General features: G+C 55.1%; 1 protein-coding gene across 1 annotated transcript in view; it reads right to left on the bottom strand.

The window, feature by feature from the left end:
- The window catches only part of INHBB (inhibin subunit beta B), a 5,698-nt gene extending 3,614 nt beyond the window's left edge, over positions 1 to 2,084 (bottom strand). Inside the window, exon 1 of the mRNA XM_017500268.2 lies at positions 1,591 to 2,084. Within this exon, the coding sequence (XP_017355757.1) occupies positions 1,591 to 2,038 (448 nt within the window). The 5' untranslated portion in view covers positions 2,039 to 2,084. The remainder of the gene's footprint in view (positions 1 to 1,590) is intronic.
- Between the last annotated feature and the right edge of the window lie 23,075 nt (positions 2,085 to 25,159).

The following is a 25,159-nucleotide window of genomic DNA, read 5'->3' as shown; positions in this document are numbered from 1 at the left end:
CCACGAAGAACAAATAACGAAACTCTGTGGCCTGGGCTGGTTTTATCAAACCTCCCACCATGCCCCTCCCAAGCCCCCATCTCAGGCCTCGCCTGGCTCCTCTAATAACACTGACATCTGACTTTGAAATGGGGGAAACTGCAGCCTTAAAAGCTGGTCTTGGACGAGCTGCCTGTGACCTGAATCTGTTATTTATAAGTCAAAGAGCTGGCTCCGTGAAACGGACCAGAAATATAACAGCCCCCGCTGTCATTTTGTGCCACCGGGACCAAAAGGCCTCCTCGACCTTCCAGAATCACATTTCTAACTCTGGTCCCCAAAGCACCTTTTAATCCGAGCCCTCTAATTGCATGGCGAGCTTTCCCTGACTCACTTTAGTGGACAGCTAAAACGGCAATGCATTTCTTTCTAAGCACAAACCAGCCCCGATTGTCTCTGCTTTTCTCCACACCCGGCCATGCAAAACTTTTCATCCCTTTTCATCCCCAGGCTGCCTGCTGCCTGGGGAGGGGGGGACATCTGCAGCCAGGGGCACAACTGCTCCTCCACCCAGGCTCCCCGATTGCCCCCGCCCTGACTGCACCGGGGCTTCCCCCCTGCGACCTTCTCCGCAGTCCCCTCGGCACAAATGGGGCCGAGCTCCAGGCACAAAAGCCAGCCTGGCTCATTCAAGTCCTGAAAAGGACAGCGGAGTCGAAAGCACTTGCAGCATTTTGGCGCGGGCACATTTTTCTCCTTCTTTTAAAGTTCCGAAAGATTTTTCTCTCTCTGATTTTTATATTTAGACAGTGTTAGGGATTCGCAATCTGGGGCCAGAGGGTGGGTGGGGGGATTCCAGAAAGGAGCCAAACCCTTTGTTAACTACGACTCTGCCTCTCGGGCGAGGGGTCTACCGCAGCTGCCAGGCTAGCCGAAAGGCACCCGGCTGTCCCCGAGCCGCGGCTTTCTCTGTGTAAATGATGGACCTGTTGAGAAGCCTGCCTTCCGCCCGATTCCGGTGCCCACACAATCGGAAGAGAGGTTGCCTAGCTCTCCCCAGCGAGGCTTCAGCAATCCTGGCAAGCCCACGCCGCCGGTGATGGAAGCGGCCCCAGGGGCCTCTCACGCAGGCACACACACACATAGACACACACACATACACACAGACACACATACACTCTCTCTCCTCCGGCCCACGTATATCAACAAGCACACACATCTCCATCCACACTGCTAAGCCTACACTTCGATCGTGGGAAACAAAAACATTAAGCAATCACCAAGCAAGTGCCCGCAGAGCCAGGGCCGCGCGCATCTGCCGGGAGGGGGACGCGCGCCCAGAGGCGCTGGGGCCGGATTCCGGAGAGCAGGGGTGGAGGGCAAGGCGCTCGGCGGCGAAGGTTGAGGCAGCAGGCAGGGGTCTGCGGCCTGGGGGAAGATGACTACAACCGGGGCGGAGCGCACAGGGCCACCGCCGAAGGAGCCCTGCCGGGAGTCCAGGCTGCCCCCAGGGCGCGCGGGCTGCGGCGGCGGCAGCAGCCGGAGCTGGCAAGGAGAGGAAGAGCGGGAGCGAGCGGGGACGGCGGCAGAGAGCCGGAGGGCCGGACCCACCTGTCTCCGCGAAGCTGATGATTTCAGAAACGCGCTCCTGGCCGTCGGCGCCCGGGCTGGCGTGGCCGTCGAGGTGCGGGATCTCCACGCGGCCGTCCTCGCGCACCTTGCCCGCGTGCAGCTTGCGCAGGGCCGTGACCATGGCGGCCTTGGGTACGGCGTGCGTGATGTTGGGCCGGCCCCGCATCTGCAGGCGGCTCAAGATATGCCGCTTCACCGCCTCCAGGAAGTCGCCGTCCACTCGGCCGAGCTCCTCAGGCCGCCGGAAGCCGCCACACGACGTACAGGTGTCCTGCGAGCCGCCAGGGGCTGCGGGCGGCGGGGGTGGTGGCGGCGCGGCGGGCGACGGCGGGGGCGTGGGTGAGCCCCAGGCCTCAGGCCCCAGCCAGCCGCCCGCCAGCAGCAGAAGGCAGGCGGCCCCCAGCGCCCGACCGGGCAGCCCGTCCATGGTGCGCCGCTGGCGACGAGGGCGCCCGCCGCGAGGCGAGCCGAGCCGAGCGCAGGGCCGGGCTCCGGGCTCCGGGCTCCAAGCGCGCCGCCCCGCCCCGCCCCCGCCCGCGCCCGCCCGGGCCTCCGCCCGCCCGCCCTCCGGGAGGGCCGCCGCCGGCTCACTGGGGGAGGGGGCCGGCCGGGCCGCGGGGGTTCCCGCGAGGCGGGGAAGGGGCGCCGAGGGCCACTGGGGCCCGAGGGGCGAGGCAGGGGTCGCGGGTCAATGCCGCGCGGGCGTCTCGGGGCGCCTCCGCATCTGCAGCCTTCTCCCCATCCTCTCCGCGTCGGGGGCCCCGCAGCCCCGGTTCGGGTGAAGCGAAAGCCGCAGGAGCGGCGGTTCAGCCGCCGGCCGGGGAAGGTGGGCGAAAGAGCGGGTCCACGCAACTTGGCCGAGACGGAAGCGAAGGCGCTGGAGTCCCCGGAGCGGAGCCGGGCGCGGCTTGGCGCGGCGCTGCGGCGGGCGCTGCGGCGGGGCCCCGCGCTCGCACCTGAGCGCTTCGCCCTCACTGCCTCGCGCCGAGAAGGGCCGCCAGTGGCGGCGACGGGCAGGTCGTCCTCCCCGCGGGCCGGTGGGCAGCGGCGCAGAGCGAGCGCGGTGCCCGGGAGCGCCGGCCGCGAAAGCTGGCTCACAGGCGGCGCCGAGCCCTCGGCCGCGGGCCCTGCAGTCCTCCCGGCGCGTCACACGGCAAAGTTGTCTCCAGGCTCCCTGGGCGCCGCATCCACGGGCGGGCGGCCGCAGCGCGCTTCGCCGGGGCCTCTGCTCCTCCCGCCTCCTCGCCGCCTCCCTCCCTCCCTCCGCCTGCCTGCGCGGCCCAGCCGGGCGCGGGGCGCCGGGCAAGGAAGACAAGCGGGAAGCAGGGCCCTTCTCGCCCCTGTCTCTTCTGCCTGCCGCGGCGGCGGCGAGGTCGGCTCGAGCGCCGAAAAGTCTCACAGCGTCCCCGGGTGCGGTGCCCTCGCTCGCGCTCGCACTGGCACCCGCTGCAGGGCCGGGAGAGAGCTGGCGGGCGGCGGCAGCGGCGGCGTCCCCGCGCCGGGCCGCGGCACGGAGTGCGGAGCTCGCCGAGGACGAGTTCTTCTCTTTGCCCTCTCTTCTTTTACTCTCCCCGTTTTTTCTCCCAAGGGGGAAAAAAGCCGCACAATCTCCGTATGTGCGCGCGCGTTGAGATAGACGTTGGCAGAAAAAGGGGGGGAGGGAGGGTGTCGTCCTGCCCGCTCGGGCTTCCCGGGGTGGGGGAAGGAGGGGGAGGCGGAATCCGTTCAGGTTGGGGCTGCCCGCCCCCCGCGCTCACCCTCGCTTCCCACCGCTTTTTTCCTTTCTGCCTTCGAGAGAAGGAGGGGCGAGCCGGCCCCCTTCCCTCCCTTCCCTTCCCTTCCCCTCCCACCCCCCTCAATGCCGGGCTACTTTTGCTACCTCGAAACTTTCCCACCACGTGGGCGCCCCGGACCCTTGCCCAGCTGGGCGGCCTGCGGCACCGACGGGCTCCAGGCGCAGGACCCAGGCGCTCCTCCCGGCCCGCCGCCCCCTCCCCGCGGCCGCGCAGGCCCTGCCCCTGTCCTAGCCGCCGCCCTCCCCAACCGGCAGAGGCGACTCCCGCTGCCTTGGCCGCCCGAGCCCTCCCGGGGCGCTCCCTCGCGGCCGAGCTTGGCGAGGCGAGCGGGGTGCAGCGCGGCCTGGGACGCTGGAGACAGACTCCGCCGGCGGCTGCCGCTCTCGGGCTACAGCGCCTTTACCCAGCGCCCCCGGCCGCCGACGCACTGGCCGAGGCGTGGGCCCCGCGGGCTGGAAAGCCGGGAGGCAGCAGCCACTGGAGGCCTGGCCAGCGGCTGCCTCTGCCGGGCCGGGAGGAACGCCCGGATTGTGCCGGGTTCCAGGCGCGCGGCCCGGAGGCCACTGAGCTTCAGAGCTTGCGGGGCTGGCAGGGTCTCCAGTTCCCCACCCCCACCCCCACTTTCGCCAGCTGTGGAATCCCCACTTTCGCCAGCTGACAAACTTTGGCCTCACGCAAACCCGGGTTCCACTCGGGCTCAGCCACTGCCAACTTTGCAGGAGTGACCTTGGGTAGAGTCCTCACCTTTCCTAGTCCCTACCTCCTCTTCTGTGAAGGGACAGTAACACCTGTATCATACAGGCTGGGTGGGAGGCCCAGCGAGTCAATTGGGCCAGGCTCTTCACAGAACCCGATAAAGGATAGTTCTGAGACCACCGTTCTAAAGCCACCGGACAAGGAACGCTGTCAGTGGACACGTGACTTTCAGACCTGTCCAGGGCCCCAAGGGCAATGCACTCCTCTATCCTTCACGCCCCCACCCGGGTCTGAGGCCGCATGACAATGCCCACAGGACACGGCGCCGAGCCCCGTTCCCTCGCAACCGGCTAGACTCAAGGCAGAAGCACGATGGGAGTTCATTCTGGCTTTCCTAGGATATTCGGGAATCGGGGACATCGGAGGCGGAGCGTGACCTCCTGCCCCCCGCCTTCCTCCTCCAGCCTCTCCTGCCAGCCCTGCTACGGTGAAGCTCTGCCGGGACCGCAGGACCGCAGTGGCCCGCAAGTCTGGAGGCCGAGCGCCCCCTCCCTCCCAATGGGAGGAACCGACCCGAAGCTGACGGGCAAAACTAGGGCAGGTGTGAGTTTGCCGACCCAAGTCAGAAGCAGGGATCACGAAGGATCCCCGTGATGGCAGCCCTTCTGCCTCCTTAGAACCTCCAGAGTCTAAGCCAGAGTCTCTGCTGTCCCATCAGAGGCCTGGGAGCCTGTGGCCCCGGAGCCTCTGCCTCCTGGGAGGCACCTCCTGCCTGATGGCCTTGAGCCAGGCTGGCCACCTCCTGGTTTTGCTTGTATTTGCGAACCCAGCTGTCTCCATCACCACAGCCACCAGCCACTTGACAAACTCATTCTCAGGCTCTCAGAACGAGCCCAGAGTGAGCTCCTTGGCATCACTTTCCTGACCCGTTTGTGCCCCGGATAGTTTTTTACCTGGCTGTTACCTCCTCCCTTGTCTGTCCGCTTGCTTGGGAAGCAGGCCTCCTGGGCCCTATCTGGCACCAGACCTAGCAATGATCAGAGAGAACTTATTGAAGTAATGATCGAATGAATGAATGAGAGAAGCTATAAAGCCAGTGAAGGAGTTAGCAGCCCCCACTCCCCAACACAAGCCTTGCAGGAGTGTTCCTGGCCAGCGCTTCTCATAGCCAGTCCCACCTGGGCTGGACAGGGCTGTGGAAAGGGAGGGAATGTGGGTGAGGGCTCCCTGCCTTCAAGAAGGGGCAGCATCTTGCCCATTGACCTGGTACCAAGGGGGAGCAGAAGCCACTGTGTCCTTGCTGGTGGGAGGAGGGAAAAGGAGGTTGAGAGGAGGGTCCACACTTTGCTCCCCTGGTGGAGGAGCTGTCAGCCCCGCTGGCAGTCATCTGCTGGGAGGGAACTGGGTCAAGCAGTAGTCTGAAACCATCTGCTCGAGAAGCTGGGATTATCCCGCCCTCTGCTGATCCCCCAGCCCACGGGAGCCAAGGGTGTAAATTGAGTTCTTCCAAATCACCTTGTGTTTCCAGGGGGTGGGGGCTCCCCCATCCCCTCATGAGGGGCAAGGACCTGTTCCTGTTGCTTCAAAGCCTCATTTAGCATTGAGCTTGGTTCTCCTTGTACTGGTGAATTCAGCCTTCCATCTAGACTAAAGATGTGAGTGCGCCTGTCAGTTTTGAATACAATAATGCACACCAGTGCTGTAGCCAACACCCTCCAAGCAGCTGCAAGACCAGGCCACCCCAACGAAGGATGCTGGCTCCCTGCTGCCATCAAGGAACTCCAGCCCAGTGGAGAAGGTGGGAAGGAAACATGGCCACACTACAGCTTCGGGCTTGCAGAAGACAGAAGAGTACAGCGCACTTGCTCTCATGCCTTTTTTTTTTTTTTTTTTTTCGCATAACCCATCTATCTATCAATTTGAGAATGATGAAAACATCCAAAAGCGACAAGGCAAACCATAAAAGGGAGCCTTAGGGCTCATTTGCAAAACGAATTGAGAACCCAGATGCCATTCCTGGCCCTGCAGCTCCTATAAGGTATGGAGTAGAGAGAAGACCTTTGCACCCATGGGCAGTAACTAGGGTTCTGGCTGGAAGAAGACCTTTGGCAGGGTTGGGCTCAGGGACCTGGCATTTATTTTTCTGTCACTTAAGCCACCATTGCCAAGCTTCAACGGCATATGTCACATCTCTCCAGAGCAACTCGATCTCTGCACAGAGGTGTGTGCCAGGCCCAGTGCAGCGTCCTGCTCAGCTGGCAGCCCTGGACACTGACGATAGACAGCCTGAGCCTGGAGCCAGGTATGAAGGAGAATCCAGCTGGGAGTACTTCCTAGGAGTGGGGGTCAAGCTGGCCTTTGGAAGAGCTCAGACACCGACATGGAGCCCCACAGAATGCCCCAAGGCCACCTCATGCTTTTGAGGTCACAGACTCAAGTCCTTGATGAGAGAGTGGGTGTGGGAAGGGTATTTGGATGAGATAGTCCTATATTTCTTACCAGGGCAGATGGGTGACTCCTACATCAGGAGGGACCTAGCGGCCATCTACATCCGTAAACCCAGCAGTGGCCTGCTTATCATCTCTGGCAGTTCATGGGCTTGGAGATGCCAAGACCTATGCTATTCGTCTGCCACTGCCCAAGTGCCCAGCACAGCACCCGCACTGGTGAGTACTTATGTACTGAATGAAGTAGGGGCACCACATGGGGCAGGCGGAAGAGCTGAGGTGCCCAGTTGGCTGGGCCAAGACCCCATAGGTCAGCAGCAGGCCCAGGACTCCAGCACAGGCCCTGCATTCTGGGCAGCTCAGATGGCAGGCCACTCCGTGCTCCCAAATGTGTGCTGCTGTTTCCTCCCCACAGGTGTAAGCAGGTGGACACAGACACATCACGCCTGCTCATGCCCTCATTCTAATTCTTAACCAGGCTTGAACACAGAACCATTTCCCTGTGGGACTTTTGAGTTGATATCCTCAGTTCCCAAACCCCTGAAATCTATTATATGTCGGCAAGAACCATACAAACTGTTGTGTTCTGGGCCTCTTTCTCAGTAAGACTGAGGAACCCCGACGCAGCTAGCTTGAGAGGACCCACTTCTGGTTCATCCAGGAAGGGCCTTCAGATCAGTTCATGGGGATACTGGAGGCTCCGTGAGAATCGAATTCAATATGTTTCGAACGTCCAGGAAATTTGTGAACATTCAGGAAATATTTCAGCAGCAGGCCCCGTGGGGATGGCTGTCCCAGTTGGTATATTTTCTAGAAAAAAATAGAGGTGCTAAATACAGCAGTTGGTTAGTGGCCCACTTCAAATTGCTAATCACAAACTATTCCTAGCACAGAATTCCTTCCCTTTCATTCAGTAAACGCACTGAACTAGCTGCTGGAGATACAGCAACGCATACATAAGCCAGGCCCTGACACTCCCACCCCCAAGTCTACTGGGAAGACTAGTATATAAGCAGGGAGATCTTCCCTCTCCCGGGAGAGACCACAGGGAGAAAGCTGAGGGGGAAAGACACCTAAGTCTACTGGAGATATCTCAGGGGAGGCAGGATTTGAACTGAGCCATGAAGCATGAGGAGGCATTTTCCAGGTGACCTCCAGGGGGACACGAGAGAAGAGGTGGGCAAGAATGAAGGTCCCATGGTGAACGCAGTGAGAGTAGGTCTAGGAGAGGAACCAGGTCAAGTCCAGGGTAGCTAGGCCTGGGTTTGTCAGCCCAGTAAGAGATGGTAAGGCCAGAAGAGCATGTGACTCGTTGCAGGGGTGTTTTAGGAAGACAGTGGCAGTGCTGTAGCACCTAAGAGACCCAGCCCATCAGGGAGGCGACGAGGGCCAGCATGAGAACCAAAAGGGAGGAAGGGGAAGGATTGGAGCCCTTCCACCAGGACACAGGCCTGGGCAGCTCACAGGAGGAGGGGCTGAGCAAGAAGAGCTGAGGAGCCCTCTCCTCCTAATTCCTGCCATGGGAGCTCCTGTAGATGGCTCCCGGGTGCCCGTGTGTGGCTGAGAACCCAACGAGCTGTGGCTATTTTGCTACTAACAAATAAAAAGTAGAGCATTTCTAAGGTTTTTTGGTTTAGGTTCTCCGAGCCCAGCTGTGTCCACTCTGGGAACACTTGGCTCCAAGTACCAAACTTCCCTTAAATGGCATGCCTCAGTCCTCAGCTGTCCTTGAACATCCATCTGACTTTTTCTCCATCTACTCCTGGGAGGACAAGAAGTGACCTGACTGTCCAATGGGCCACCAGCAAAGAAAAATGCACATCTGACCCAAGACAGCATTTCTGAGGTTCTGATGGGTGACAGGGACAACACAGAAACCAAAGAAATTATACTTGTCTACAGACAAGACATCATTTTTGCTTTTTAAACAGAAGCAAGAAATTCATCAACCCTTTCATGTATGTGAAATCTGAGGACCTCTGTCTCCCACAGCCCACACTCCCTCCAGCTGCACCCGTATGCTCTGTATTAATGGAACTCACTTCCTAGGAAGCCACCATAGTAAAGCAGCTCAAAAAGAGAGTCACCATAATGCTGGCTTTGCATAAGTTCTCCCCACCCTGACATAAGACTCTAATTGAATTTTCGCAGTCAGTAAAACGGTCTCCCATTGAAGGGAACCCCACAGAGGGAACCACTGTGGCTGCAGAAGGAGAAAAAACCCAGAGCCATTAACAGCTGCATCTCCCTGCAGCCTGGACCTGTTGACTGGCTGGTAAAGCTCTGTTAATTTCAGGCCTTCTCAATGTTCCGGCCTTTCCCTTTTGGGCTGGGTGCTGGGCAGGCTCCTGGTTCATACCATGCTCCCTGTCTTTCCTCCTCCTTCCCTACCCAGGCCCCCAGCCCACGAGTCAGGTGCTGGTCTGAGAAAGGAGGCATTTCTCACCTATCTCCCTAGCCCAGGTCACTCAACCCCTACAGTGCCTTCTCTTTCCTATATATTAGATTATGAATTGAGATGCCAGAGGGAACAAAATGAATGAAAAGGAAAGGATTTGACTTTTTTGCTTGATGGATTTATTTATATCTAATTAAGAGGCCCCACTGTGAAGGGGGCAGATGTTTTAGTTCTGGCCTATTAAAGGGCAAACACCTATTATAAACTTGCTGTCTGCATTGGTCCAAGATTCCCAGAGTTAAGCCACACACATTCATGATGCTGATAGGACCGTGAGCAGAGCCCAAGCCACCAAGCAGCATCCTCAAGCTTCCACCTGCCAACAGGAGCTGTCACACAAACTGGTCTCAAGCCAGGGATTGGAGGATGTGCCCTTTGACACTGTACACCTTTCTAAGCAAAAGAAGAAGAAAAAGATGTAAAGATAGACCAGACAAATAGATAGCATCTTTAGGATGAAGAAATACAAAACATTAATCTTTCATTTGACCTTCACCACCCTTAGGGTATCTAATGTTTCTCATACCCCTGCAACTTCCTACTGATTCAGAAATAACAGCACAGAGTAAGGCACTTAATTAGAAATTAAAAGAAGAACCTGCCAGGCATACAAATACTGAAGCACTCATCAACTGACATTAAGTAACACTGGTCAAAAGAGGTGTCACATCCATTATTACACAATGTAGTCAAACTTATTTACCTGAGCTCAGCTAACCGTGAATCTTTTCGTAATTAAATCTACGAACACTGTCAGACACACTCACTGATCTTGTACTCATTGGTGATAACTAACTCTCTTCTCCAGCCATAGAACATATTCCTTTTTATTTATTATTATTATTATTTTTTGAGATGGAGTCTTGCTCTGTTGCCCAGGATGGAGTGCAATGGCGCCATCTTGGCTCACTGCAACCTCCACCTTCCGGATTCAAGTGATTCTCATACCTCAGCCTTCCGAATAGCCGGGACAACAGGCGCCTGCCACCGCGCCCAGCTTACTGTTGTATTTTTAAAAGAGACAGGGTTTCCCCATATTGGTCAGGCCGCTCTCAAACTCCTGATCTCAGGTGATCCACCTGTCTTGTGCTCCCAAAGTGCTGGGATTACAGGCGTGAGCCACTGCGCCCTGCCTCCAGCCACAGAACATATGCTGGGTTCGGGGCCCTCAGGATGGTCGTTAACCCTTTCTAATGCCTCTGATTATTGTTCAGACAGGTTCTTGTAATCATTCCACATGTGTGCAGAGGACCTAGTAGGAACAGAACACTGTACCAGGTAATGACAGGGTCACGGCACTGTCCTGCCTTCAGATCAATTAGCAGGGAGGGTGGACACCTTGGCAGCAAGCACCAGGCTCTGAAGAAGGCAGGACAGCGGGAGCAGATAAGTGGGACAGGCCCTGGCACTATGGGGCTTGCAGAGGACAGAGCTGACAGGAGCTTGGGGGAGAGATGCCTGGGCCTGTGCTGGGAACGGGAGCCACCCTGGAGGAAGTAGGGCCCAGCCAGTCAGGGTTGGGAGCAGGGTCTGGCCAGGGCCTTCCAGAGAACAGATTCCTGAAGGCCAGACTGGGGCCGTGGTGACTTCGCAGTGCCTCCACACCAGCCCTGAGCTGCTTCCTCTGCTGTGCTCTCATGGGACGGAAGAGAAGCTTGGGCACTTGAGCCGCCGCTGTTTGGGGTTTTCCACTATGTGCAGCCTGACCTGATGGTAACTGAGTCAAGAGGCATAGGGCTGAGGCAGGAGCGGGTAGCAGGAGAAAAATGAAAACAAGAAACAGAAAGGGGCAGTCAGGGAGGTGGAAGGAAACCGGGACAGGTGGTGTCCTGCAGCCCGGGGGTGGCCAGGGAGGCCAGGCACAGCAGGGTGGGCTATGAAGGAGGCAGGAGAGGGCGCTGTAGGTGACAGTACGCAAGAGAGGGCAGCAGGTAGGTGTTCTCTGAATGTAAAAAGCGACCAGAACAAGGAAGACGCTGGGGATGCATAAGGGTGGAGTCTGCCCTCCTGATTCAGGTCCACAGGGAGCCTGGAGCTTCGAGCCTCTTCAGCTGGGAAGCCCTCAAAAGTGGGAGCCAAGGGATGGCTGATACTCAGAAGGAGATACAAGCAGACAGTGTCGGGGTGGGGGGTGCTGGCCGGCCCATGGGCAGAGTGCAGGGACAAGGCCCAGTCCCGGGTTGGGGGGACATTGCCTAGAGCATGGAGAGAGGCGGAGATGTGGCCTAAACAGAAGCCCCACCCATGAGGGAGGTGCATGGGATGGTGGTGGGCCCCAGAAGCTCCATGTGGCAACTGAATTCAAAGGACTCAATAGTGTATGTGCCTATTTACAATATGTGACATGTGTATATTCACAGGTTTTGTGTGTGTGTGTGTGTGTGTGTGTGTGTGTGTGTATTAGGGTGTGTGTGTGTGTATTAGGGTATGTGTGTGTTCAGGCACATATGTTATGCAGTGTGTTTGGGAGCATGTATGTTGGGGTGTGTGTATGTGTTGGGGTGTGTATTGATGTATTAGTGTGTGTGTCGTGGCACATATTAGTGTTTGTATGTTGTATGTCATATGTTTGGGGGATGTGTACTGGGTGTGTATGTTGGGGCATGTGGGCGTTAGTGTGTGAGTGTGCGTGCAGATACATAACTAAGTCACCAAAATACAGGAACACAGCAGCCAGCCCCAGGAGGCTTCTGGAGAGATGAAGAAGGCAGACTCCTAGGGGTTCGTGATTGGTTGAAGGAGGAAGAAAGGGAGAAGGGAGAATGAGGAGCAGCAGGTGTCTGGCATCAGGGCCACGTTTCCTCAGGCACATGTGACTGCAGAGCAGGTCCTTTGCACTGGCATGGTCGCTGGGCCCCACTGCTGGACCCCTTGGGCTGGAGAGCTGCCGGCTTGCTGAGACACGCTTGCTTTTCCTGCATCCCCACAGCCACACCAAGATAATGTTGCCCAGATCCTCCTGAATGACTTTCCCTGGAAACAAGGAAAGCATGGCCTGCAGGATAGGATGGGATGGGAAAAGCGAGGCCGCCCTGTTCTGCAACAGTGGGTCTGAAAGGCCATCAGAGAAAGAGCCAGCGACTCTCCCCAGAACCACTGGCGACCACCCGACCACCAACCCCAGGACTTGGTGGACAACTGGCTTCTGACTGATGATGCCGGAGCCGGGCAAATGCGGGGCTGTTTGCTCAAGCAGGTGCCTGTGCCCGGTCTGCCCTGGGTACAGGTGTGCTGCTTTGGGAGAAAAGTGGTGGCAGCCAACTCTGCCTCATAAAACACGCAGGCTGTTGAACTGCAGCTCCATGTGTATTACAGTAGGAAGAACCGTTCTCCAATGGAGATGCCGTTCATTTCTTTACTGCCTCACTCCTATCTTGAAGTATTTTTCAGTGATTCTCCACTATTCAGGAAAAAGATCCAGTTCCTTTGCTGCCTAGGAGGCTTTTTGTCCAGCCCCTGCCGCTCCGGCTTTCCACGAAGTAGCTAGCCCCTTCCTCATCCCCCACAACTCACTCAATGACTCTCTCCTCCAGCCACTGAAAGCTACTCCGATGGCCCTAACAGACCCTAGATCTCTAAAATGACCCATCTTCCTGCTTGCCTTGGATGAAGGGGTTTCCTGGGTCATAGGACTTTCTATGGTAAAACCAGGGCAGTCTCAGACAAACCAGGTCATGCTACATACCTCACCCCTTTATATCTTCACTTCTATGTGCTCAGCCTGCAGCTGCTTCCCCTGAGCCTTGTCTGAGAGGAGGATACTCTACTCCATCCGAGCTTGCCTCCAGCATCACTGCCTCCCAAAAGCTTCTCCTAATCAGCCCCTGACTCTATTAAAACCACAGAACCTACCACGTGGTCCTCTGTGCCTTTTTGGTGGCCTGCACAGAGCTGCAGCACAGCACTTCCATACTGTCTAGACCGGGTGTGGTGGCTCATGTATGTAATCCCAACATTTTGGGAGGCCGAGGCAGGTGGATCATTTGAGGTCAAGAGTCTAAGACTAGCCTGGCCAACATGGAGAAACACTGCCTCTACTAAAAATACAAAAATTAGCCATGCATAGTGGTGCACCTATAATCCCAGCTACTCAGGAGGCTGAGGCAGGAGAATCACTTGAACCTAGGAGGCGGAGGCTATAGTGAACCGAGATCACACCACTGCACCCAACCCTGGGCAGCAGAGTGAGATTCCATCTCAAAACAAACAAACAAAAAACATACTTTACTGTCTAGATGTACTGCATTCTCTGTCATGCCCTCTAATGTCACACATGCTGGGGATATGTGGCCCTGATGCCAGGCACCTGCCACCTCCATTCTCCCCTCTCCCTCCCCTCCTCATCCAACCAATCACAAGCCCCTAGGACTCTGCCTTCCAAGTCTCTCCCGAAGCCTCCTGAGGCTGGCTGCGGTGTTCCTGTATTTTGATGCCTCAGTCTTCTATCTACACATGCTCTTGTTCACTCAGAGTTTCCAGAGGACAAGGAGCTATGCTGTCTTAACATCCCAGTGCTGCAGCAGGGTCAGCAAGTCATGGGTGAGCCACAAGCGTTTGCTGGGCTATGTTCAAATACTGCTGAAGGGATTCTGTGATGGATGGCCACACCCAAGACTAGTTTTTTTCAGAAACTTCTGAAAAATCATCTCATTCCACACATTCATTTAACCGATAACTTACTAAACAGCTATCATGTGCAAAGCCTAGGAAATAAAGCAGTGAACAAGACAGTCAAAGCCTCTGTCCTCTTGAAACTTACAATCTGAGGGAGGGAAACAGACAATAAGCATGTTTTACAAAGTAAATAATCCCAAAGAGTGAAAAGTGCTATGGATTTTTTTAAAAGGAGGTTAAGGAGAAGCAGACTGGTTAAGGGCTACAAAAGTCATGAAAGACCTCTCTGAAGAGGTCAAAAGATACAAAGGAAGAAGTCACGGAGATCTGTGACAGGACTTCAAGATGGGACTAAGCTTGGAATGTTCAGGGAGCACTGAAAGAAAGCCAGCATGTGTGAGACATGGCAAAGCTAGAATAGAGCAGTTTAAGGAAATTAGAGAGTTGAGGCCAGATTACATCGAGCTTTGCAAGTTTTACTTCTTAGGATTAGATTCAATCAGTAGCTAACACAAGATATTTCTTCCATCAGAGAAGCTCAGAATTAGGAATTCCAAGCCTGGTATGATGACTCTGTGGTCATCTGGCAGCCCTGCTCCTTCTATCCCTCTTATGAAGTTTTCATCGTCAAGGTTGCTTTATATCACAAGATGGCTGCTGGAGTACCATCCATCACATCTCTATTTTAAGCAGTAGGAAGGAGGAAAGCACGGAAGAGGAAAAGTTTTGCATTCTCCCAGCTGAGACAGCTCTCTTGGAAGGACAATACCAGAAGCCCCACTCGACAGCTCTGCTTTCCTCTCGTTGGCCACCCCTACTTATAAGGAAGGCTGGGAGATAACAGGCATTTAACTGGGTACTGTGCTGCTCCAAATAAAAGAAGGGTTCAAGCAGAAAGCAAGACACACAGAATAAACACTGGGTGTGCACAAGGGTGTGGAAAGGAACCCGGGCTGCATTCTAACTGCAATAAGAAGGATTTAGAGGGCTTTATCAGGTGCTGCTGTGATTTGATGTACCAGGTGAGATCATCACTCTGGCTACAGGTGGAGGGGACCTCTGGCCAGGAGGAGTGGAAGCAGGGAGATAAGTTAGGTGCATTGCAATAATCCAGGTAAGAGATGAGGGCGGGTGGGCCAGCGCTTCAGCACGGAGGTGATGAGAAGTGGCTGGATTTGCTTCTTCTTGGGCGCTGGTGCTGACAATCCTGGCTGAAAGATTGGGTGTGGGAATGAAGGAAAGACAGACACGTGAAGATGGATCCCAGCTTACGGGGCTGAGCCAGGAGGAAGATGCCATTCACGGGGCGGGAAGGGATGGGGAGAGACCCAGGACAGTGAAATTTCTGCTTGGGTATATTGCTTTCGAGAGGCCTGCTAGGTGCCAAATGCAGCTGCTGAAGAGGCAGTTGATGGGGAAGTTTGGGATTCAGGACAAAGGTCATAACAATTTGGAAGCCGCCATTAAGTGGCTGGCATTGAAGCCCAAGGGCCAGATGAGTTCATTCAGTGAGAAGGTGTTGATGAAGAGAAGAGGGCCAAGGAGGAACCCTGGGGCACTGTGGCCTTTGAAGGCCAGAGAGCCAGCAAAGGAGGAGGAAAACAGGCCAGTGTGGTGGAGAGGGATCCAGGGCCAAGTGCCAAACGCTGCAAGCATGGAGTATGATGGCAACAGGAATTCACCCAGGACGTGGCCACGTGGAGGTTGGTAGGGACCCTAATAAGAGCCAAGAGCTATCGCAGTAGAGTTGGGGAAGAAGGCCTCGGAAAGAATGGCTGATGAGCAAGTGGACCCGCCAGGAAACTTCCCAACGGTGCTGCTGTGGAGGGCAGGAGAGACATGCATGGAGCTGGAGGGGACAAGCAGTCGGGAGGGCTCCCTCACCAACAAGCCCTGGGGCTCCGATGCCTCCGTCACCCAGCCTCAGTGGTCATTTCACAGTTCCTGTCGCTTACACTGCTGCAGAGAGGGTATCACACCCCGGGTACCATAGTTTTTTCCACCCACTCCAAGGATCGGGCTCAGAGGAAACAATTAGAAGCCTCCCGTTACTCTCTTGGGGCTCTAAGAACTCCTATCTAGATTCCTGGCCCTCTGGGCTCAGCGGCTAACAAGAGCCCTCCCCTGTGTCCCCACAGTGACCAATCAAAGCACTACCTATAGTGAGTTATTTAGGGAGAAGAGCTGGGCTTACGGAGGAACCGTGGAAAGATCACAGGCTGCTGGTAGAATTCCCAAGTCCTTACTGGGTTTGGGGCTTGATGACCCACTCAGTGCCCAGCTGGTCATTATCATGTTGGCCAAACACCAGAGGAAAAAAACGATGCCTCCAAAATCTAGCAGCACCCCGGTCACCACCTTGGCTGTGAGATGAAACTGCATCTGAAGAATATTTATTTTGGGGAGGGGAGAAGGAAAATGGCAGGATGGTTCATTTCAAACTTCAGTGGCTTTGTCTGGGTTTTGCTCAATCCCCAGCTAACAGCTAAACTTTCTGAACTCCAAACCAAAATAAATACACCTCTGAAGTTAAACAATGTTATGACATCAAGGCTGATGTAATGGTTCCAAACCATGAGAAAATCATATTCCAGTATAATAGGTCCCTCTGTTTAGCCAGAGGAAAGGCTGGGCTTCTGACTCCTTGCCAACCAGAATTTGGCGTTTTCTACCATTGTTGAGCTGGGTGTGTGTATCTGTGTGCGTTACCTAATTAACGATGCTTTAGGATTTGTGGTGTGAAAGTGTATAGATAGATATTAAAATATAATTGAGGGGTACAGAATAGGCCTCTGGATCAACCCAAAGAAGGGCCCCTGCCTGCCCCACCCCTCAGGCCCCTCCCAGACTCAGCTTTCCCCAGAGTGACATTTAGGATTTCGATGGCCCCTCCAGGTTCGGGGGTGGCAAAAGGTTATGTGGCTTGAAGGCTGCTACACTGTGAGAGACAACTTCCAAATAAAAGAGAAAGTGGTACCCGCCCCCAGGAACATATCTGCATTGCTACTCTGCATTCTCGGGTGTCTCCAGACAGACGGAAGCTGACTCCCGCAGCCAAGCTGAGCTGAGCAGGGCACAGGCCAAACGAGGAACATCCATTGGTTGACATTGCATCAATGGTGTCGACAGGCTTGCAGCCCCCACGCTACTGCTAGCCCTGGGCTTGAGGGCTTGGTCCCTAGGCTCTGTTCCCGTGTACATTTCACCAGGGTCAAGACAGGCAGATGGTGCCTGGAAGACACGCCCTCTCACCCTCCCCCACCTCACTGGAGGCTGCCGTAGGAAGACTGATGTAGGGAGTCCCAGGGTGCCCAGTCAAGTTCACAAGTCAGAGACATCTGCCAACTAATGAAACAGCTCTTCCGATTCCACGTTCTCCATAGAGTGCAAAAGACTTTTGGTTTGGGTTTTTTTTGCATATCGTTCATCAACACCAACTGTCAACCACATGCAGAACTCACAGCTAGCCTCCACCCCAGGCCCATGGGCTTCTTAACCAAATCAGGCCGAGACATGCATGGGGATAAACATTCGTCGTGTCATTTCTCATTGAATCCTTACCACAAAATTGTCATTAATCCCTCTTTGCAGATGAGGAAACAGAGGCTCAGGGAGGTTTAGGAACTGGCCCGGCATTCCGTGTATGGCGTCTGGCAGAGCTACAGACCTCGTCTGTAAGACGGGAATGACACCCCGCTCCGTGGAAGCTGTGTTTGTTTGCTAGGGCTGCCCTAACAATGTAGCACGGACAGGATGGCTCAAACAACAAAATTTATTTTCTCACAGTTCTGGAGGCTGGAGGTCCAAGCTCAAGGTGTCGGCATGGTTGGTTTCTCCTGCAGCCTCTCTCCGTGGCTTGCAGGTGGCCGTTCTCTCCCTGTGTCTTCACACGGTCTTCCCTTTGTGTGTGTCTGTGTCTTAATCTCCTCTTCTTATAAGGACACCAGTCATACTGGATTAGAGCCCAACCGTATGACCTCTTTTTACCTTGATTATCTCTTTAGAAGCCATATCTCCAAATACAGTCACCTTCTGAGGGGCTGGGAGTTAAGGCTTGGACATATGGGTTTCGAGGGGACATGGCTCACTGCAGAGGTGCCAGCAGGGTCAAGGGAGATGGTGTAGGCCGAGTGCCTGAAGCTGCGTGTGCCCCCGGCAACCTCACTTGGGTCAGGGGTGGGACAGTGCACAGCAGGTTCTAAGAACCATCGCCTGTGTGTTTTGTTTTGTTTTGTTTTGTTTGTTTTGTTTTTGAGACAGAGTCTTGCTCTGTCACCCAGGCTAGAGTGCAGTGGTGCGATCTCGGCTAACTGTAATCTCCGCCTCCCAGGTTCAAGCAATTCTCCTGCCTGCCTCAGCCTCCTGAGTAGCTGAGATTACAGGTGCCCACCACCATGCCCTGCTAATTTTTGTACTTTTAGTAGAGACAGTGTTTAAACATCTTGGCCAGGCCAGTCTTGAACTCCTGACCTTGTGATCCACACACCTCGACCTCCCAAAGTGCTGGGATTATAGGCGTGAGCCACCACACCCAGCCAGAACTGTCACCTGTCTTTACTGGGTGACCGCTCCACATCAGTCCATGGTAACTGAGGGACAGCCTGGACAGGAAAGTGCAGAGAAGACCAGCTGCCCCCAGCACAGCAGAGCCAGAGCATGCAAGTGGGCTGTGCAAATATGTTCAACCCCTCCCCCGCACCACCCTGCCTACAGCACAAGGCTGTGCAGGCCCTCCCGGTGCCCGACAACCTTGACAACCTTGGGCTCTCTCTGACAGCCAAAGCAACCTGGACACCCTCCAGTTCTCATTTCTCCCCTATCCCCGTGAAGCACGTAGTGGGGGTCAGCAAGAATTTGCTGAATAAGTGAAGAGATGTCAGTTCTGACAGATTCACTCCTGCTCTGCTGTCATTTCTTTCCTGCTGAAACTTCATTTCTTCCAGAACCGGAGCCTGGGCTCAGGAGGATTCTGGACCAGACACACTGTCCACCAGCAAGGATGAGGCACGTCTCAGTTGGGGCTGCCCCTGGAGTGTCAGGCCCCTCACAGACAGGGAGCAAGGTTTCCCGAAAGCCCCACGCACACACACTCTGCATTCCTGACTCACTACACTCTTTGCAGCGAGAACGTCAGCCTTCTGATTTCCCCAACACACCAGCAGATGTTCAAGAGAGGCATTCAAAACCCCTCCAGGGACGAGCAGCAACCAGATCTGAAGCAAGGAAGCATCAGTGCCTCCTGATGGAGGGGCTTATAACAAGTTACCCCGGGGAGGCTTCTCTGCAGGTTTTCCCACCAGGCCCGACCCTCAGCTACCTGAATCGTTTTAGGTGTGGTCTCACTTCAAGGCAGGAGGGGGAGCTAGATGAGCTTTTGGTTCCTTCCTGCCCTGGGATTTCAGGCAGACATTAACATTTGGGGAGTGACAGTAGCTGAGAGATCCCAGTGGCCCGAAGCCAGCAGTAACAGGGTGGCCCGGTCTGGGCAATCCACCTGGAGCTAACCAACAGGTAGGGCTGCAAATAGCAACAAGTCTGGCAGCTGCCACGATTACCCATTTGACAAAGCAAGAAGCAATGGATGGAACTGCTCATCCTCCGAGGAAACAGGAGCAGGATCCCTGACTGCCCAGCATGGGTGTGCGTCCACGCAGGCGTCACAAGAGGCACGCACACGGACAGTATCTGTGCTAAGCGGGGGGGAGGTCTGCTTGGGAAGCCTCTCCTCTCAGATGCTAACAATCCTGTGAAGAATCACAGCTTCCAAGCAAGACCTGCACGTGATTTTAGCACCTCATTTCCCCTCACCATATCCTCTAAGGGGCAGAGAGCCATGGGGCCCCCTCAGTTTCATGGATGGGAGACCAGAAAGAGTAAGAGACGGTCCGGAGCACATCGCAGTTCCCCAAACTCAGCGCATGTGCATCTACTGCTGTGGTCCCTGGACCTTTTCATCACCTTTGGGTTCTAGCCACCTCTGGAATTAGATTGGCTTTTTTTCCAAGCCTGGTAAACCTTATCAATCAATCAGCCAACCTATATACATTTTCAAAGGTCTACACTTCAGCTAGAATCAAGGAGTTGTGGTGAAAATGATATCTTCCTTCAAAGAGGTTCACATTGGGAACTCAAGACAGATACAAGAGAAACAATGGTAGCCAAGGAGAAACTCACATGATGAAGGACCCAGGCAACCTGGACATCCAGAGGGCTCAGAGGCCTGTGGGGCAGGCAGGGAGGCCCAGGGAACAGACAGGGCACATGCAAGGCCTGGACGGCAGCTTGGAGGGAGAAGTTGCTGGAGATGAAAGACATTCTAGGTCACCGGCAAGGGTATGGCAGAGACACAAGCATGGAGTGGGCACAGGCCAGAGGAGGCGGGTGGGGCAGGCCTCCTGCCACCAGACGCTGTGATGGCTAGGAAGCTAGGGAAGTTTTCTGCACAAAGCAGGACTTCCTGAAACCATTTCTAAAGTGACTGCCGCACATTTTCTGGCGCGGAGGAGGCCTTCGATGGATGTGCACACCATTGAACTGCCTAGCACAGCACCAGCCATCAAAGAGATGGAGGCTGTTTCACTGTCCAGGGCATTGAGGGATCCAAACAGAGCCCCCGGGGTAGCCCAGCTACCTGGGAGGCTGAGGCAGGAGAATTACTTGAATCCAGGAGGCGGAGGTTGCAGTGAGCCGAGATCGCGCCATTGCACTCCAGCCTGGGTAACAAGAGCGAAAAAAAAAAAAAAAAAAAAAAAAAAGACAAAACATCACACAACCCTCCTCCTACCCAGAAGGTCTTGTGTTCGAAGAGGGCTATTTTCTAGGCTTTGCCCATGTGAGTTCAACATTACAAACTCAATCAAGGAAATCATCCTGTTAACAGGTTCTAGAGTCCATCTCTTCTGTATTTTTAGAAATCTCCCCCAGTCTCCACTGCTTCAGAGATACAGTCTAAGCTTTGCCTGGCCATCGCCTGCCTGGCCAGCCTCGCCTCCCCTTGGCACGCCAACATCCCATCCAGCCACACTGAAAGTTCCCAAAACACAACACGCCCTTCCAGACTGCGTGCTGTTGTGGATCTCTCTACAGGCATGTCTTTCCCTGAGCTGCTCTTGCTAAACTTTTACTTCTCTGTCAAGCTCAGGTTCAATGTCAGGTCCTTGGCAAAGGTTCTCCTTCCTTTCTGCACCGCACTGGAAGGGTGTGGTGGAGGAGGAGGAGCCTAAGGGCTCCTCACAGGTGGGCAAGGACCCAGCTGCCATCAGAGTGGTGGCACCTCATTAGACCACACCTAAGTGCCTCAGTGGCACATCAGTGGTGGCATCGGAGCTCATTGCCCTGTCCCAGGACTACATCGAGTGCTTCACCATAACTGCCTTGTGGGGAGGGCCCCCAGGTCCATGTGAGAGCAGACTCACCATGGGAAGCACCCACTTGGGAACCCCACTGAGCCCAAAGGCAAGAGGGGACCCAGACAGCCATCTGCAGAGTCCTGATCCCCCACCTGCAAGCTGCCCCTCTGCCAGTGCCCACCGGGACATCCAAGGCCCCTTCTGCTGAACGAATGGTCCCTTGCATGAACCTAGCTCCTCTTCCACTTGTTCACCATCTGACTTCTTGTCTTCTCCCTAAACTTGGATGCCAAGCTCTACCGGCATCCAAATACCAAAGCTACAGACCCGAAGCCCAGGGGCTCCCAGTGACACAGACACACAGGGCATGGCAGCCTCAGGAGACCGTCACGAAGGAAGCCTCGAGTCCCCTGACATCCCACACATAGGCCTGTGGTTGCACCTCAGGGAACCCAAAGGGGGAAGATGGCTGACGCGTTCCTGGGATGACACCAACCCAGCCAAGCTCCTTTCCAGGCAGTTTCACAAGAGTCCCTGATTGTGTCATGTCCTCACAGAAAAATGAGGAGCAGGACCCACAGCCACGGCTGAGGCCTGTGTTCAGACTTGTTCCCGATGTGACAGTAACCACACCCACTCCCACAATGCACCTGTTGGTAAAATGTTTCTCGGCTGGGCACGGTGGCTCACGCCTGTAATCCCAGCACTTTGGGAGGCCAAGGCAGGTGGATCATGTGAGGTCAGGAGTTCAAAATCAGCCTGGCTAAAATAGTGAAACCCCATCTCTACTAAAAATACAAAAAAAATTAGCCAGGCCTGATGGCGCATGCCTGTAATCCCAGCTCCCAGGGAGTTTGAAGCAGGAGAATTGCTTTAACCTGGGATGCGGAGGTTGCAGTGAGGCAAGATTGCTCTACTGCACCCCAGTCTGGGCGACAAGAGTGAAACTCCATCTCAAAAAAAAAATTTTTTCTCAAAAGAGCTCATATAAATAAAGCATTAAGTGCTAATGTCTCCTCTGGGCTGCTGCTGAGCGTTTCACAGCAAGAATGGACGATGAGCAGCTGTTTCCCACGATGCTGGCGAGTTCCCACAGTGGCAGCTCCCTTGGCGTGAACAGAGAGAGTGGCTGGGCGTGGAGTGGCCTGAACTTGGCTACTGGTGGCACCACACTTAAAGATTTGTTGAAGCCTGTGACTGCTCCAGGTGAAGACAACCTTGGGATCCATCCCAAGTGAATTCATCTCCACTGCTGCCTGTACTTGTCCCACCCACACGCTTCCATCTTCAGTAAGCCCTCCTCACCTGACTTGTGCTTGGCCATCAAGCTGCTTGGCCGTCAGTCACCGGGACAGGCTCTGAGCCTGGCATGAGAGAGATAGCAGATCTCCGTAAGCCACAGTCTTCAAGAAGTTGGGTTTAGATGCAGGGGAAATTTATGCTGCATGAAGAAAGGATAACAACCAAATGAGGAGTCAACATTGCCTGATCGACGGCCACTCGACTTTTCATCCATGGGTTTTTGGTTTTTTGTCTTTCTAAGCTCTTCATAGAAATCCAAAGTGGGGAGGAACAAGGGGTGTCTCAGGGCTGTCCTCCAGGCCTGATAACACAAGGACTAACATCAATCATATCTTCCTGGAAAGATGGGTGGGATTACGAGCCAAGGCATTCAGTATGAGGGGCCTGGCCCTGGCAGAGCAGCCAACACTGGGCCCTCCCAGGCCTCAGGCAGCCTGCCCCCACCCTTCTGCCTGCACAACAGCTGCTGTGAGGCTGACACAGCAGGGCACGCCATGAGCTCCCCAGCAGCAGCCGTGATGGCCCATGCTCAAACTGGAGATTCTGCAGCATCCAGTGGCCAAGCTGCGCTGGGCCACCCCAGCAGGTGAGTGACAACACCCAGAATAGCACCCAGGGCCAGACCGTCCTTGATAGCCGGTCAGAGGAAGCTGTTGGTCAGCTGGCGACCAGGCAGGTGAAGGCCCTTGGGCAGGTACAGGACTTTCTGCAAGCCTAGGGATGCTCTTCATCTGAGAGTACCTCAACCATTTCTCGTTTTTGTTACCTTTTTTCTCTTCTCAGTGGACCTGGCCCAGGAGTTTCAGGCTCTTATGAAGCACTGGAAGTGCATTGGAAACACAGGGGTCTGACTCCTCATCCTGTCCACACTGCGGCAGATAGCAACTGGGCCTCCAGAGACACCTGAGGGCCCTCCTTCCAGCCCTCAGGTTAGCTGTGCAATCTTGTTTCCTGGCAGAAGACCTAGAAGCTGTGTGGCATTTTCCCTCGTCATAAGGCAACGTCACCCTGACCCAGTCCAGTGGGTGACTTGGGGGTCACTTCTGGGGAGCGGGTCTCCCTCATCGAGGCGTTTGCAGTCTCTGCCTCTACAGTGGATGAAGACTTTCCAGTGGCCTAATTTTCTCCCAGGGAGTAAAACTCAAGGTCTGGAAGAAGAGCTCAGTGTTTATAAACCTCTGAAATAAAAGAGCTTCAACATGAGCAATAAAAACACGGTTTAGTATCTTGGGGTATTTCATCAGATTCGCAAGGCTCTAAAGCAGGAAACCACGGCCCACCTGAAGGACTGGTCAAGCCGCAGCGGCTTCCTGCATGCCTTGTGGCCACAAGCCCTGGACTTATCACACCAGGCTTCCCTCCAGGGGGTCCCAAGAGCTCCACAGGAGGAGGGAGGGGGAGAGCCACCGGGCACTGGACACCTGCTGTGTGTCCCTGGGGCTGATGGACTTCCCGTTTGTGATTTCCACTGCCCCAGTAAAGTTGGCAATATTGCATTTTACAAGTGATCCCTGAGCCTCCAGAAGGTTCAGTAATTGCCAAAGTCAACAGCTCCTGGGTGGCAGGGCCAGGACAGGAGTCCCGGTCCGCCCAAGCCCACAGCCACGCCCTGCCCTCCCTGGGCACTACGTCCAGGAACGCGGTGCCCCCGCACGCACTCAGCACCCAGGCCGTCAAGAGAGTTGGGGTGGAGGAAGGTGAGGAGCAGGGAGGCAGCTGGCCAGCTGCTCAGAAGCCTTAATTAAGCAGAGATGAGGAGGGCTTGCCCCACAACAGAGACTCTGTACCCATGCGGAGATGGGCTGGGGAGACCTCACGGAGACAGAACGAACAGCCACTGGCAGCTGGCTGGCTTATCCCTGCCCTCCCTGGAACCCCAAAATGTAGCAGGCTGTGGGGACCGGGCCACAAGAAACAGACCCAGAGGACAAGTCAGTGTTGCTGTTGTCTGGCGTGAAGATGGCAGATGAAGCCACAAGAGTCCCAAATACACATTCTGGAAGGAGAGGCTGTGGAGCAGGAGGGGAGGCCCAGGCGGCAGCCTGGGGAATACGTTTCCCTCTGCCCTGCCGTGCAGGCCGGCCCATGCTGGAAAGGGAAGAGCTCCTCAGAGACCCGGGAAAGGGCAGTGTGACACAGTCCAGCTCAGCTTGGCCTGGCCAAAAGGCCGAGGCGTGGGAACTGCAGATGCTGGGGCTGCCGTGACCGAGGTGGCTCAGGGCTGCTCACCAAGCCAAGTCCAAGGCAGTGGAGCCAAGGCCAGTTCCAACAGAGGAGGAGGAGGAGGGAGGAAGCAGCAACGGAGATGCTTTTTAAAAAGTCTGACATTGAAGAGAAGTGGATACATGAGTAACGAGGCTGAGGGTTTTTTAAGATAGGGGCTGTTGGGACATATTTGCAGACAAGAAGGAAGGGAGCCAGGAAGATAAAGATTTAAACTGTCCCAGAAAAAAAGTGTGCACAAGGCAGAGTTGGCAAGGAGCAGCGGGTGGGGGTGGGGGGCAGAACAAAGGGCACAAGCGGATATGGGTTTGTTTGCTTTTTTTTAGAGACAGGGTCTCTCTCTCTCTCGCTCTCTCTCTCTGTCTCTCTCTCTCTGTCTCTGTCTCTCTCTCTCTCTCTCTCTCTCTCTCTGTGTGTGTGTGTGTGTGTGTGTGTGTGTGTGTGTGTGTGTGTGTGTGTGATCCAGGCTGGAATGCAGTGGCATGATCATAGCTCACTGCAGCCTCGACCTCCTGGTCTCAAGAGATCCTCCCGTCTCAGCCTCCTGAGTAGCTGGGACCATGGGTGCGTATCACCACACCTGGCTAAATTTTATATTTTTTTGTAGAGATGGGGGTCTCACTATGTTGCCCAGCCTGGTCTCGAGTTCTTGGTTCAAGGATC

The sequence above is a fragment of the Cebus imitator genome, unplaced genomic scaffold, assembly GCF_001604975.1.
Source record: "Cebus imitator isolate Cc_AM_T3 unplaced genomic scaffold, Cebus_imitator-1.0 Scaffold264, whole genome shotgun sequence".
Taxonomy (NCBI): domain Eukaryota; kingdom Metazoa; phylum Chordata; class Mammalia; order Primates; family Cebidae; genus Cebus; species Cebus imitator.
The sequence above is the reverse complement of the archived record's forward strand: the minus strand, read 5'-3'. Positions and strand labels throughout refer to the sequence as shown.